We start from the raw sequence: 16,323 nt of genomic DNA on the forward strand, positions 1-16,323 counted from the left end.
GTCTGCCTTGTGTATGTACAGGCTTGGTTTCGGGCTCCACAAGCTATTGAGGCTCCCCTGAATGACATTAACCTCTTCAAGAAGTTGGAAAAGTTTGAACAAATCAATCAGAAGATGGCTCAGGCAGCCTTGAAGGCACTTGGCCGCCACACATGGTACATGAGCCCAGTACTAGTGGCATTTGCATTCTTTGACACCAGAATTGACAAAGAAAGCAAGATCAATATGATTGAAGCATTGAAAAATGACGGTGAAAACCCCTCTCCAAAGAGACCAGCTATCAAACGAGGAACCGCCCTGTCAATCGCTGGCCTCATAACAAAACACACCAAGCATTTCTTCAGCATCCTAGGGACCCCAACTGATTGGATGGATAAGGATCCTGATTCATGGGAGCAAGAAACCAGCTTTCAGGAAGCAAAGAAAGCCGCCAGTGGCTTAGTCGTGGTGAACGACAGGACAGAAAGGGGTGTCGCATTGATACAAGACTACAATAAGCTCCTTACAAAGGATGAAGAGCAAAAGCAAGCTCTGCTCCAAGTTGTTGCTGCTCACAGGAAGATGTACCCCGATGCCAAGAAGGCAACAGTGGTGAAATAGGCCCAGAAATAGGAGTTACATTTCTCATTATATTTGGGTTTTTTAATATTATGTGATATGGTGTCTTCATTTTATGAACTGAACATTTGGATTGTTATCATTGAATTTGAGTTTTCATAGCAATATAGTGCTATTTGTGCAGCTATTGTAACTTGTGTTTGCTAGAATACAAAAAGTGAGTGGAGGGTGGATTTTCATTAAACAAACTTCTGGTTTTGCTTTCGATCCATATATAGAAAAGTTTTGTAGACACCTTTAGTTTGAAGGCTGATGTGGCACCCCTAAATAAAATCAGATTGCTTTCATATTTGGTGTCTTTTCATTTTGGAACAAAAGGAACAACATAAAGCCATGTCCCAGTAAATATTTAAAATTTTTTATTTTGAGCACCACCCTAGTAAACAAAACTATTTTGGAAAGTTTCTTTTTATTTTTTATTTGATGCAATGTGGTAAGGGCTTGTAGGATTGTGTCGAGGTGCACTCACCCATTTCAGCTGTCCTGGCTCATGGATGGCCGTTAAGCTGGTTCTCTGGTCTGCTATCCATTTTGTTTAGTTGCTTTTTTAAAATTTTTCATGCAAATTGACAGCTTTGGGGTTGGGTAAGCGTCTGAGTATTGAAGATGTCAGAGCAGATGAGGATTATTATATCATGGTTACCTGCTCCAACAAGTCAGTGTCATTGTTGTATTATAGGCCTACCTTTGTTTGTACAACGTGATCTCCACTCTTCACAAACTGATCCACCCAGAGTCCCAAACTTCAACTAGTTGGAAACATCCAAACTTTTCCATGTTGCCACATCTTCCAGGGTGTAGATACTTTTTTTTTTAAGACAAGATAGTTCATGAAGTCTGGATATAAAATGGTTGGAAAGTTTGTTTTTCTTTTGGACCTTATTGGATTCAGCAATTTGTCTGGGTCTGTTTAACGTGTATTGTTGTATCGCTCCCTCGACGGTGTTTAATGTATCGACAAACACAAAGTTTAATCCCTAATCGATTTGGCCATGAAAGTGCACAATAACTCAACCGATTGGAATGTGGGTTGTTTTTTTTTTTTTAAACTGTTGCTGAGCTAAGTTCCGCCTCCGATGGATTGATGTGCATAGCTCCGCTCCGGTGCACTTTGGCTATACTATGCCCCTGGCTGAGGCATTCATAAATGAGTGGGAATGGAGGGTATCCAGAAATGATGCAACCAGCCACCACAGGCTGCATACGAAACAAGAAGTGTCGTTTGTGATGTTCCATTGAGTGGTGGAAGTCGAGTGTCAGTTTATCTTTCCTTGTCCAACTGTATGCACAATCCCATTTTGTGATTTGTATTGGTGCTATGGTGTGGGCATGTCTCGGCTCTCCCCCGTTCGACCTTGTCTTAATGTGCCGCACCAACATAATTTGGTGTCTGTCACAGGTACCATCCAGGTAAATTGTGGTCTGACTCGAGGTAATGGCTTACTCACGTTCCCAAAGTGAGTTCAGTTAGTCAAGCCTCTTCCCGTTCCACCAATGCATAATTGGTCAACCGCTGCATGTAGTAGTAGTGAACGACATGTTTTGTTTTTATTTATTTATTTTTTGCTAGTTGACTGTTAGCTTGGAGATTACAGCATGGATGGTGCACACACACACACATACAATCATACATATATATATATATATACACATACATATATATACACACACACACACACACACACACACACACACACACACACATACATACATACATACATACATACATATATATATATATATATATATATATATATATATATATATATATATATATATATATATATATATATATATATATTATTATTATATAGTTACGGGGATGGCGCTCCCCTTACCAAGGGGGGGGGTTAATCCCCTTTCTATTCTGCACTGGCCATCTCCGATCCTGAAGCTACCCCACTCCCCTGTGGTGTGGGATTGGTCAAGGGATTCCTGTACACCGCCAATCCCTCCAAGGCAGGTGGGTAACTCAGCTCGAAACCACGGACAAGATGGTATTTGCCGAGCGGGTTAGCAGTCCGAAGTTCGAGCCGTTAACAAAGACTAACCCAATTGCGAAGCGCTGGCTGAAATCGCACCACAGGAACTCAATTGGGAAATCTCTGAAGCGATCGGATGAGAAAGAAGAAATCAAAGAATGGAGGAACAGATATTTATTATTATTTACACAAACCCAAAGAAGAACGAAGTAATTTACAGGGAAGAGGAAGAAGCCGATACACAGGGCAAATCCTTATACAAACTTAACTTGTACCCCAGACAACACAGAGGACATGACGGGCAGACTCACACGAATGGGGAATTGCAGGTTGGATTGGCTGGAGCGAGAGAAGGGTTCGTGCAGGCTGGAGGTGAGCAGCCGCCGACTCCACTGCAATCTGGTCCACAGAACGGCGACAGGGAGGTCTGAGGATCGCGGCACGTCGAGGTTCGCGTGCCCGCACTTGTTGTCTGTAGCCTTGTAGGTTTGCGCGTCTCCGCCTCATGCGTCTCTGAAGCTCTCAGCAGGACCGCCACCTGCGCAAGCACCTCCCTCAACAACTCTTGCAGAACTGCTTGCCACGGAACTCAACTGAGGTGGGGGCTCCGTAACGGGTTATATAGCGCCACACCCTGGAACGTTCGCGAAACTGCTCGATGTTTCTTGGTCACGCCTCTAGCCATACCCCTGATATCTGGTTGGTTGTTGGGGGGCTCCACCCTTGATGACGAGGTGGGGCCACGCCCTTCGAGTTGGAGCACATGTTGAATGGAGGCAATGCAGTTGGCAATGGAGGCAATGCAGTTGGCAATGGAGGCAATGCAGTTGGCAATGGAGGCAATGCAGGCAATGCAGTTGTCAATGGGGCTCTATCTTATTTCATTTGGTGCAGCGCAAGGTCAACTAGTGGAGACACAGCCTTAACTGATGCACATAATAAAGAAATAACTCGAGAGGTTCTATGGTTTTCTACGTGTGCGATGGACTAACTAAAGGACGACCTTTGACCTTTACACAAATGGAGCTATTTACAAGAATCATTACATCATTTACAATTGTTTTTTTGTTTACAAGATCGAGGCTCGTGAAAGCTAAAATTGCACAGTGCACGGTTTCCCAAATCCGTTACTATATATATATATATATATATATATATATATATATATATATATATATATATATATATATATATATATATATATATTGGTATCTGTAATCTGGTTCTCCAACCTAATGAGCGGACAACATGACATCATCGCCATGCACGTCCGCCTTGCCTGCAAAGTTCCAGAGGAACCATCTAGCAGTGCGTCATTATGGATTATAAATACAGATACTGTCAAGTGCATGCAAAACTCAGTTACCGACCTGGTTTCGCCCTTGTTGGGGCTTCATGGCAACGCAGTGAGGCTTTCCATACACTTGTAACTCTGACCCTTTCGGTTTTATATCAGTCACTATGCGACCTTCATATCAGTGGAGAACCGCCAGCAAGGTGTCCCATACAGCTACTGCTGCACCTGGTATCCATATGATGAGTGGATACCAGAGATAACCACCGCGTGGCAGGCGGTGCGTATCACTCCCAGCAAGGTGCAGCAGCAGCTGTATGGGACACCTTGCTGGCGGTTCTCCACTGATGATATGAAGGTCGCATAGTGACTGATGTGTGTGTATATGTATATATATATATATATATATATTTATACTTTTAGACCAATATCTACAAGTAGTACAAAGGTTTGGAGTTTGCCCTCTTGTCCCACCTTCTTTTTATGAATGGCTCTCTGATTGTTGGAGATTTTTCTTTTAGTTTTTAAAATCTTATTTCCTGCTTTTCTTTGTGCTGTAACCGAAACGTGCGGCCAAAACCTTGTTTTGTAGCTTCCTGTTGGCCACTCGGTTCAAATGTTCTGAATCCATTGTTACCTCCGCCACCAAAGGTGGATGGAGGTTGTTTTCACCCCTGTCTGTCCGTTTGTTAACAAAATCTTAGTTGTGGATGAATTCAGACAATTTGGCAGAGATGTGTACGTGACGAGGACGAAATGATTGGATTTTGGTGAAGATTCGGATTCGGCTCCTAGAATTTAAGTGATTCTTCACCATTGAGTGATATGGCCAACCAGGTGGAGGTATGCTCTCCACTGAGTGCCGTTCTAGTTTCAAAATGGGATTTTAAAGAACAATTATTCATTCCTGCTAATCCTGGCATTCTGCTGATTGCTTTGTGACTGCTGTAATCTTGCCAGGTGTGTACATCCTGATTGGAATTGGTGCACTCATGATGCTCATGGGTTTCCTCGGCTGCTGTGGAGCAATCCAGGAGTCTCAGTGCATGTTGGGATCGGTCAGTATTGCTGCTCAAGATCTTGCCACCTCCCATTTGGGTGCAAAATCTGGTTTAAACTTCAGAATTTAATCATTGCATTTGTATTATAAACTTGATTTGAAGTTTGTCTTGTCTCAATGGTATATTTTGTCCAAAACTGGAAGTTCGATCTTTTGCTACATCTTTAATGCATTTTCTGATGCCGGTTTCCATTTCTTTCAGTTCTTTATCTGCCTCCTAGTAGTGTTTGCAGCAGAAATTGCAGCTGGAATTTGGGCTGTACTGCATAAAGAGCAGGTTTGTCTATATTGTAGTGTAAAAAATTTTAACAAAATATTTGCACTGAACTCATGACCTCTCCAAACCCCACCTCCCTCTCACCCCTGCCTTTGCTACTTTAACATGGAAGGTTTTCACCCCCAAGCCCAATGAGCTAAGGGGTATCGTCATCCGGGCGTCCAACTTTTGGTTTCCGTCAATTTCGAGCAGAACGTCTTGTCCGATTAAATCAGTTTGCAGTGTGTTGGGGTTGAGTAGAGGAAGGTGCCTTTCGAAAATGGGCACGTTGTGATTTTCAATATGGCCGCCATGGCTTCCTTCCACCATGCATGGGCTGAGGGGTTCTGCCTGCTTTGTGGTGCTATTTATTCTATGTTGTATTGCTCCCCTCCAATATTCTGAATTTTTTTTAATTCTGAAAGGCTCCAGAGTATGCATGATGTGCCTTGGTGCGGCCTGTTGAGCGATGCAAAAATGATTTGTATATATATATATATATATATATATATATATATATATATATACATTGTTGCAGATCTCAACGTCGGCCTTTCCCCTTACCAAGGGGGGATTTCTTTTTGCTAGCCGACGCGATCCGGGGCTATGACGTTCCTTTTGGGTAGGGTCGTAGGCCGAATTCCTAATACCTAATTATATCAACGCCTCCCAGGAAGCAAGGAAATAACCCCGCCTGAATCATGGTTGTAGTGGAAACGCCGAGCGATAGCGAGCCGTGATCCGAGCTGTTAACGAGAACTAACCCGATCTGAGCGGTTCCGAATCGTGCCCACGCTTACCCAATGGAGGAAAGGACTAATACGGTCGAAACAGGAAGAACAGATTGGTTTATTTATAATTTGTACAGGAAGGAGAAGAATACACAGTGAAGCTTATGCAGTCTTAACTTATCCCTGGACAAACGGGCCCGGCTCACACGGGGATGTAGGTGGTCAGGTTGATGGTACTGGGATGGCGTCCAGGCAGCTCACTCTGGTCCCCGACTCGTCCCATGAAGCAGATGGTCAGAGCGGCAGAAGCTCCCCGCGGGTCGTTTACGCGGAGCGGACAATTACAGGGCGAAAGGAAAGGCTGGCGGTTACTGGCGACCACGGTCGCGTACGTATTAGATGCACTGGCGCTATATGCGCTCCCAATACCACTCAATAGACGCTCCCTAATGCAAGTTCAATAGCATACGTGCTCTTTCAAAGCGCGTATCCGCTGCAGTCCTCTTCCAATGCGCTTTCCTCACGAGTCCTCTTTGCACAGTCACGTCGCATAAGTCCTCATACAATTATCATACGGGCAGTCCTCTCGCATAAGTCCTGTCGCATCAGACCTCTCAAGGGCTTTGTGCGCGCGTTTATATAGCTCCGCCCAGCGAACCTTCCAGCACTTGCTGGATGCACCCTTACCACGCCCCTTAAGCCATGCCCACCGAGCCCTGGTTGGTTGTTGGCTCTTACCGTCTCGCTACCGCTCCCCGACCTCCGCCGGCTCCACCCTCTCGGGTCTACCTTGTGGCCCTCGACTAGTGAGCATCCTAAGGCGAGGTGCAATAGCCAAAATGGGGCGCAGGATGGATGCTGCCCAACGAGGTAGATTTGGAGGGTGGAGGCAAAATGAACGGGACCTAAGCTTATTTCTTTTACACAACGCAGGTATCACTAATGGGAATGGCCTTATCCTCACACATACTATGACATAACTAATGTTCTAAGGTGGCCTACGTGTTGCTTGTGGAATAACTATGGGGGCAAACCTTTCACCTTTAATCATCAATATGTACACTCAGAACCGCAACAATATATTGTTGCGGATCTCGCCGCTGGCCTTTGCCCCTTAGCAAGGGGGGATTCGTCCCCTTGTCTTTGACTGGCCGACGGGACCCGGGACCTATGATGTCCTTCCCGGACAGCGCGAAATAGGGTAGTCGGACCAAGAATTCGCTATTACCTAATTACTCGCGCTGCTCTGAAACAAGGAAATAAGCCCCGCACGAATCACGCGTGTTGATGCCGAGCGGTGCGTATACGCGATCCGTGCCGTGTAGTTGGTGACCCCGGTTCTAGCGACCCTATTCGTACCACGCTTCGTCAATGGATAAATCACAAGCGGTCGAATTGGAAAAAGGAATGACAAGATTTATTTACACTATACAGGGATTCCAGAAAAAGGGGACACAGTGCAGCCTTAAAACAGTCTTAACTTAATCCCCAGGACAAACGGGCCCGTCACACAGACACTCGCACGGGGCTTGCAGCTGCAGGATGATGTTCACCACGTCCAGGGATGGCTCTCGTGCAGCTCCCTCCGGCCTCCGGCTCGTCCCTTGCAGATGGTAAGTAGAGGGGCAGGAGCTGTCCGCGTGTCATTTGGCGCACAGGGGTTAATACGGGGCGAACGGTAGGGTCTGGGCTCTGGCGGTTGGCGGCTATCACTGGCGGCTATTGCCGCGTTCACTCGCGTGGCTGAAGTAAGAGCTATTCGCCACCGGCGCGTCTGGCTGCCTTTCCTCTGGCGCGTACGTTATACTCGAGATATAGTGCAATGCCTCCAAAGTGAGCGATGCGAATCGAGTTCTTCAGTCCTCTTGATCAACAAGTCCTCTCACGTTGGCTCTCCCCTTGCGAGTCCTTCTCCGCGAAAGCTGTGCCATCCTTTCAAGGGCTTTGTGCAATCACTTTTATAGGCACGCCCCGCGAACCTTCTAGCACTTAACAGGCCCTGTCACGCCATGCCGTTAGAGCCCTGGTTGGCTGGTGGCTCTTACCGTCATCGTCTGATGCGCTGCCTTGACGCCGCCCCCACCCTGACCTCACGCTCCTTCTTAGGCCTGCCTCGTGTTTCTCGACGAGTGAGCGAGCAAAGGGCAGCAAATGCTGCGGGCAGCCAAATGGGGCACGGGATCAATTATGCCCATGGAGGTGGAATTGGAGGGTGGACGCAAAATGACCGGGACCTAAACTCATGTCTTTACACAACGCAGATATTACGAGGGGAAATGGCCTATACTTACACATACTATGACATAACTAATACTACAGGTGGACTACGTGTTGCTCGTGGACCAACTATGGGGGGGCAACCCTTCAACCTTTAATCAATATGTGCCAATCTCAAAACCGTAGCTATATATATATATATATATATATATATATATATATATATATATATATATATAGACACTTCTGTTGAACTTAGACGACGAAGAAGACCTTTGTTGTCGAAAGTTTGTCAAATTAAAGATCGATGTCCTGAAGCTACGTCCGCGTCTGATTTAACCTCCTGATTATTTATTTAATGCAAATGAGACGCCCTGCTTGTACTGTTGAGTTTCTCCTATTTCTCAGAGATGTGTGTATATATATATATATTTCATGGAAAACCGACGCTGACAATCTTGTCCGAGCCAGTTTCGTTCTGTCGCAAACTGGCTATCTTTAAAACCATACTTCAATGATTTTGTGAAGGATTTTCACTAAAAAAAAAAACAATAACCACCTTTAGAGGCCATTTTTCCCCCGCCTTTTTTCGGGCACCGTGGTCCCCTTTTTTGAACACCACAGCAAAAATAAATTCAATTGTGGCTTATTCATTCCTCAGTCTTAAGATTAAACTTGATAACACAGTTGCTCCATCTCCACTTTTGGCTTTCATGATCCTTTGTTTCAACTAATTGTGCTCGCGCATTCGAGGTTTTTTTTTTTTTTTTTAAATATTCAAAAGATTGCATGAGTAATCAGTACTGAGCTTTTCTCAGTTTGTCGTGTAAAAATGTCCTGATTATTATTATTCTTTTTTTCAGATCCCCAAAGAGCTGAAAGTTTTCTACGATGCCAGCTTTGATGAATACCAGAAGACAAAAACGGACTCATCCAAGATGACATTATTTACGCTGCACAAGGCGGTACATTTTCATACAAATTCTTATCTTTATCTCGCCTTTATCCCCCACCTGTGAAAATTCCCCCTTGCAATTGAGTTTGTTTTGCCTTTTGTTTTTATTTTTGCTTGCAGCTGGACTGTTGTGGTACCAATTTAGTAACGGGTGCTATCGCTGCCTTGGGCAGTGATGTTTGTCCATCAAAGGGCTTTGTCGATAGCCTTACAAATCCCACAAAGGTGAGATGTTCAAATCTTCTGCATGAAAACAAATTTTCTGCATAATGTAAACTATTTGAAAAACGATATATACATTTCATTATAAAACAAAACTATGGCACTTGGGTGGAATTTGTTTTGAAATCCATTAATTAGATGTACTGGCTGATGTATATTCCAAGCTTAAACTAGTTTTGATGTATTGCATTTGAGATATGAGTACCGACACACTACGGACAGACACCACCGTGAATTTGAGGGTTTTCTAAATAAAACAAGAATGTGGAAACAGATGTTGCTGAAATTTTGAACATATTACCTCGATGTTCAAAGTATTTACTTCTGAAATTTGCAGTTTATTTCGTCCAGTAGAAGCCGAGAAACGTATTTTCAGTCTCCATGTTAAAGTTGCATACAGAGAAAATGATCCCTTGTAATAAAGGGAGGGGTGCTTTGCACCTGCCTTGATTTATTTATTATAGATTTGGGCTTCATGTTGACAGAAAATGTACAAATGGGGTAATGTGTGGGTGACAGATTCAGACTGGAATCCAACTGCACTGCTCAGTTGTAGTTATTTTCACCTTTATTTTATTTTGATTTTTAACAGCCCTTGTGACAACTTAACAGAAACAGAAAATCCAGGAGGCCTCAAGCTCTTTTTGCTGCAGTTGATGTACTAATGAGGTTTTTATTTGTTGAGGGAGAAAAATCTCCTCGCCAAGTAACACCATGTCTTACCCTACACTGCTGCTATGTTATCGCTCGCTAACGAGTTACCTGCCCATTCAGGATTGTCACACCAGCATCGATGAAATACTCACTTCAAAGGTCTACATTATTGCAGCTGTTGGCATTGGGATTGGTGTCATCATGGTAAGTTGTGTGCACTTGGCATTGCAATTTTTGATTTCCACTTTCCCTTATCCTGATGGGTGTTGTGGTGCCTGACTTTAATTATTTTTATTTTTTTTATTATGTTGGGTAATGGGTTAGGGGCAAGAATTTGGTAAAGATACTAGTGCACAATGGCTGTATATGTATATAAATACTGCACTGTGGATTGAGTCGAGTATTCTGTATATATATATATATATATATATATATATATATATATATATATATATATATATATAGATATGTAGATAGATATGTATATATATATAGATATGTAGATAGATATGTCACACATACACACAATGACTATTTTTATTTTTTAAATCTCTATATTGCGGTCGGGTCTGGGAAGCTGTGATATTGTCAATTAATTGCGTACTGTTGGAATATACCTTTAGACTGAGACCCTTTAGACCTTTGAAGACCCTTTAAGTTCCAAAAGACCGCAGAGTCCAGCAGGCAGATATGTCAAGGTGGTGAAGACGAATGATAAGTTTGTACAATGGGCCCATTAGTTTTGGAAAACATTTTATTTTCACAAATGCACTTTTTTTTCTTTTTCTCCCCCAACCCCCCCATTGGAAATTGTACTTAAAAAAAAAAAAAAAAAAAAAAAAAGCATTTACTATTAAAGGTAACTAGGGTGGGGATGAGTGAAGTGGAGGGGGGGGGGGCGGAACGAGGGGAGTGTATGATAGAAGTGAGTGATTTGGGTGGGGAAGAGGAGTCAAGTGATGTAAATGGGGGATGGGGAGCTCCATATATGTATGCATATTATGTCTGGGGGGTAAAGGAATATCTAGAGCCAGGTAGATCTGTATAAGTAGGTATTCGACTGTCGCGATAGGGAATCTACCCTGTAATTTCCATGTTAGCTTGGGTTGTCGATATAAGCTGTATTGATGTCCCCGCTACGAGGGAGCAGGGCGTGCTAAATAGTGCAGGGATTATGGATGATTCCTTTGTTCGTCCCCCTCTGTTGTCAAACCTTTGGCCCTTATGGCAACGCACTCACATAAACATGTAGATAGGCCCTTTAATGCACACAGTAATTAATTCCCCTCGCTTACCACAACGACTTTGGAAGACAGGCAGGAAGCCAGACCGGGGCGCCGCCGATGGGGCCGCCGCCGGCCACCTCCGCTGGCCTAGCAACCAGTCTCGTGGCAAGGCTGGGGGCCACGCCCAGGAGGACTTGATTGGGCAGGGGGAGGGGCGAGAACACCACAGTGCGGGAGGCACTCGGCCAATGACGGCGCCAGAAAAAGGGAACATTGGAGGAGAGTCGACGAAGGTCATAAAAGGGTGCGCTGCACGACATTTCCTCTTAGCTCTTGGGTTCTTCGCTTGTCTCTTGCGCTGCACGTCTTTCTCTTCTGGCCCTCTCCCTTTTGGCCCGTTCTTCTTCGCTGCTCTCTTGGGGCTGCTCTTCTCTGCTTCGCTCTTCATTCTGAGTTTGTGCTCGTTTTGGAGATCGTGTTCTTCGTGGTGCTTGGAGCGGTGCTCGGCCCTGCGCGGTGCTGTTGGTGCAGGGAGCGAGTGTTGGTGCTGAGCGGGCGGGACCTGGTGGTGTGCAGCGGAGTGAGTTGCATCGGGGCCTCATGAAGCGTGCTAGCGGACTAAGGGGGTTCTTCGCGCTGGAGCTTGGAGCCGCGTGGGGACAAGACAACGGACAGATAAGACCGCACACCACATACACCAAACATAACGAACGTTTCTTTTCGTAATTCATTCCATCTCGTATCCGAAATCTGTCGTATGGGGACGTCCCGATTAGGACATTTATTACCGGCGTGTGGTTTTCCTGTCCCACCATCCTTGTGAATAAACCCTTGTATTTTTCTATATATATCAACAGTTTCTGTGTGGTTTATTTAACAGGTAAGACTGCAGGGCTCTTGCGCTGCCCCCCCCCCCTCCATCCCGCGCACTTTTGTCACTTGTTTTTGGAGTCCGCCATTGAGTTTTCGCCTCGAGAGCTAAGGCCTTCGCAATCGGCTTCCGTGACCGTCTGATTTTAATCAAAGGCGGCCACACGACAATATATATATATATATATATATATATATATATATATATATATATATATATATATATATATATATATATATATATATATATATATATATATATATATATATATATATATATATATTGCAGCCAAAATGATGCATATATAGCTTCACCGCCTACTGTTTTACTGATATTTACTTTGAAATGAAGTTAAAACCCGACCATAGAAACCAAGGCAATGACTTGTAACGTATGAGGTGACAGGTATGTAAATATTTGAACTTTTTCCCTGCTCAAACACCTGTTAGCATTGTGCATCTCTGCCCAGTTGTGCTTTAAGCATGCTCTGTCATGGTTGCATCCAGGGTTAATCTGGACTGGTTTTGTATTGTAGTGCATCAAATTTGTCCACCAAATTCTGTATCAGCTGGAACTCGCCCCTTCTGATGTGAACAGCAGCAACTCCTTTTCCCCTCATTTTAGTCATCCTTCTGTCCCTTCATTGTATGCATATCTTATTGTGCATATGAAACAGGCTATAACCCTGGAGGTGGGAGGGTTCTCGTGTTCACCTTGCAAAATGATGTTCCTTTACTTGAAGCTGTTCTAATGATTCCTTCTGCTGCTTTTTCAGATTTTTGGAATGATATTCAGCATGGCTCTATGCTGTGCCATCCGAAATAATCGACAGTACATCTAACAGCAATTAGTTTCAGGTGAGGATTTGTTGCAGAATTTCTTGTGCGCTGGGCTGTATTGATTGTAGTCTGAATCTGAGTCTTTTGATTTTAAAGTTATTATTGTACTCCTCGGTTGGTTATTGGATATTTATCAGCACTCGTCTGCGTTGCTTGTCGTGGAGCTCCAGCCAGCAGAGGGAGCTGCAGGCGAGGTTCTCATGTTTGTTAGATTTGGGAATTTATTGGGTAGGTAGCTGTTCCATCAAATTTTCATAGCTCAAGTTTGTGGCACTTTTAAGCACATTCCCTTTCCAGATGTATTTGTTGAAATTTGTGATTTGGTAGTTATTTATTTTCTTTTTGAGCAAGAACTACAATGAACATGCCAGAAATGATCTTTTGGGTTACTTGGTTCCACATTACCATGTGAACCTTGGTATGAATGAGTCTTGGCGTTACTTTTGATTCTCATACACATCACCTGTATTGCTGGGCTCATGGGTAATCATGCCCAACCCATTATATATTTATATGTACGAGCTGAATGGGCGTTGCCTGGGTTTTTGAATGAATTTACTACTACAATTCAGCTTTTACTCACGGCTGGAAAAGATCGACGACTAATTCAGCTCAGCTTTTAATTGCGAAATGGGCCCAGTCTGGCTGAGGCGGCCTCGACTGGCCTCGCCACCAAGCCTATAACCTTCCCGGGGCCCGTCCCAGCATTTTTGGTTTTTTGAATGAATTTACGACTACAATTCAGCTTTTACTCGTGGCCGTAGAAGATTGACTACAATAATTCAGCTCAGCTTTTAATTGTGAAATGGGCCCAGCCCAGCCGAGGCGGCCTCGACCGGCCTCGCCACCTAGCCTATAACTTTCCCGGGGCCTGTCCCGACATTTTTTGTTTCAGGTTTCCTCCTATCTTTCACCATTCAGGAGATTAGCGTGTGCAGACAAACAAACAAAAACTTTAAATATATATATATATAGATTTTTTTTATGATTGAATTTTACTATCTTCACACTCCTAAGAATTATTTTGAAAGCTTGCTCCCATTGACATTCATTCTCCCACGATGCCTTCAACATTTTGATCATTCTGCACTAGAAGGGTGACTTATGAAGGGTGACTTTTGGTTATGACTAACTTCCCTGAAAATGTCTACTGCTCTTCTTTGTGCTCCAATCGGCTCATCTGATCATGTGCTTGTTAAAGTGGACATCTCTCTGACCATTCTCAGAGAGCCTCCTCAGCGTCTTAGTCTGGCATTTCACTCAGGCCAATTGGCACGGTCTTCAAGCAGCCATCAATCATCTGGACTGGTCTCCCATCCCTACCGCCTCTGACATCAACTCATCCTGGGAATTCTTCCAAAGTAAATTGCTCTCTCTCTCTCTCTCATGCACAAATTTATCCCATCTCGTCTTCAGTTGTCATACCCTTCCTCCTGTCCATGGAACACGGAATCTTGTGGTGAGGCTGTTGCCCAGAAACAACTTGCTTTCGTCTCCTGGAAAGCAAATCCAACGGAAGGAAATCTCATTTCCTTTCACAAAGCCCGAAACAAGTGTGTCCACCCTCAGGAGAGCCAGGAAACAATATCTCTCCGTTCTCAAGACCGAACTCTCTTATCTGTCTCCCTCTTCCAAATCCTGGTGGCGTCTGGTCAAATCTGTTTCTGGTGTTTGTTCCCCCTCCATCCCCTCCCTCACCTCAAACGGCTACACGGCTGACTCCGCACGTGAAAAAGCTGAATGCCTCAACTCTGTGTTTGCCTCCAAATCTTGTCCCAAACCCATCCCTCTCTGTACCCACCGTACCCAGTCGTACCCAGCTGCTCCTGGACTCTGTCCTTTCCTCCCGACAAGGTGGAAAAGTTTCTGTCAACCCTCGACTGATTCTGCAACTGGACCTGACGGCATCAGCCCACGGGTCCTAAAATCCTGTTCTTCTGCTCTTTCACTCCCTCTCTGTTCTCTTCACCCTCTCTTTTGCTCAAGGTCATCTGCCATCTGCTTGGAAATCAGCCAATATCACCGCTTTGCACAAAAAAGGGGCAAAAACAGATCCAAGCAACCACAGACCATTTGGCCTTCTCCCAATTATCAGCAAAGTCATGGAATCCATCATTGCTTCAGATTTGAAATCTTTCCTCTTCTCCAATGGCTCGATCTCTGATCAATTTGGTTTCAGACCTGGTCACTCCACTCTGGACATGCTGCTTCTGCTTTCTCAACAATGGATGGAGGTACTCAATGGCAAACAGGAAATTAGAGATGTCTCCCTTGACATATCACGTGCCTTCGATACAGTCTGGCACCCCGCTCTGCTCACCAAACTCTCCTCCTTTGGTATCCATGGAAATCTCCACGCATGGCTGGCGAACTTCCTCTCTCGTCGCAGTCAATGTGTGGCCCTGAATGGGTTTCTCATCTCCTCTTCCTGTTCAGGCTAGAGTTCCCCAAGGCAGTGTTCTGGGCCCTGTGCTTTTTCTGGTCTTCATCAATGATCTCTCTGACTCTCTTGAAAATCCTCTTGATCTCTTTGCTGATGACTCTACTCTGTCACTCCATTCCTCATCCCTCAGATTGGCAGTCTGCAGCCTCCTCACTCTCTGCAGACCTGGACAAAATCACAGACACGGCAAACAAGTGGAACATGTCTTTCAATCCTGACAAATCTCACACTTATGATGTCTCTCCGAAAAGACCGACCAACCCTCCCATCCACTTTCTGAATAATCCTCTCCAAGAAGTTCTGTCACTCAAGCTTTTGGGTCTCACTATCCGGCATGATCTTTCCTGGGAAAACCACATTTCAAATCTGGCCTCCAAAGCGTCGCCGACTGGGCATCCTCTGTCGTGCGGTCCTTCCTTGGCACACCTGAGCTCCTCACCACAAACAAGGCTTTCATCCGCAGCTCAATGGAATACTGCTCTCCCCTCTGGGCTGGTGCTCCTGCCTCACACCAAGCTCGTCTTCATGCTGTTGAAACCAAAGCTTTCAGAATCATTGGAATCTCCCGCGATGAAGCTAACTCCAAGGGCCTTTCACTCACTCACCGCAGGCAGGTTGGTGGTCTTTCCGTCTTCTACCGACTCTTCTCTGGCCTTGCCCCCCCCCCAGCTCTCGCTGGGCTCTGTCCCCCAAATATTCCTACAGGTTGCACAAGATCTGCCTGCAACCCTCTTATGGTTAAACTGCCAAAATCAAGACTGCTCACCTTCACTCCTTCATTCCTCTCTTCTCCCGCCTCTGGAACAAACTCCCTCACTCTCTTCAATCCCACTCCACCCCCCAGGTCTTTAAAACAGCTGTTCACCACCATTTTTTTTTTTTTTTTTTTTTTTTTTTTTGTATACAAGATCGAGGCTCGTGAAAGAGCGAACATTAATCACACAGAAAGACAAAC

At 44.7% G+C, this 16,323-nt stretch overlaps 1 protein-coding gene across 1 annotated transcript in view; it reads left to right on the top strand.

Moving 5' to 3' along the window:
* Positions 1-16,323, top strand: part of LOC137427572 (CD9 antigen) — a 41,545-nt gene that overhangs the window by 23,045 nt on the left and 2,177 nt on the right. The window contains exons 3-8 of the mRNA XM_068117168.2: positions 4,855-4,952; positions 5,157-5,231; positions 9,022-9,123; positions 9,234-9,338; positions 10,110-10,193; positions 12,862-12,943. Coding sequence (XP_067973269.2) covers positions 4,855-4,952; positions 5,157-5,231; positions 9,022-9,123; positions 9,234-9,338; positions 10,110-10,193; positions 12,862-12,927 — 530 coding nt within the window. The 3' untranslated portion in view covers positions 12,928-12,943. The remainder of the gene's footprint in view (positions 1-4,854; positions 4,953-5,156; positions 5,232-9,021; positions 9,124-9,233; positions 9,339-10,109; positions 10,194-12,861; positions 12,944-16,323) is intronic.

Source organism: Myxine glutinosa, chromosome 5 (assembly GCF_964187855.1).
Source record: "Myxine glutinosa chromosome 5, kmMyxGlut1.1, whole genome shotgun sequence".
Lineage (NCBI taxonomy): Eukaryota > Metazoa > Chordata > Myxini > Myxiniformes > Myxinidae > Myxine > Myxine glutinosa.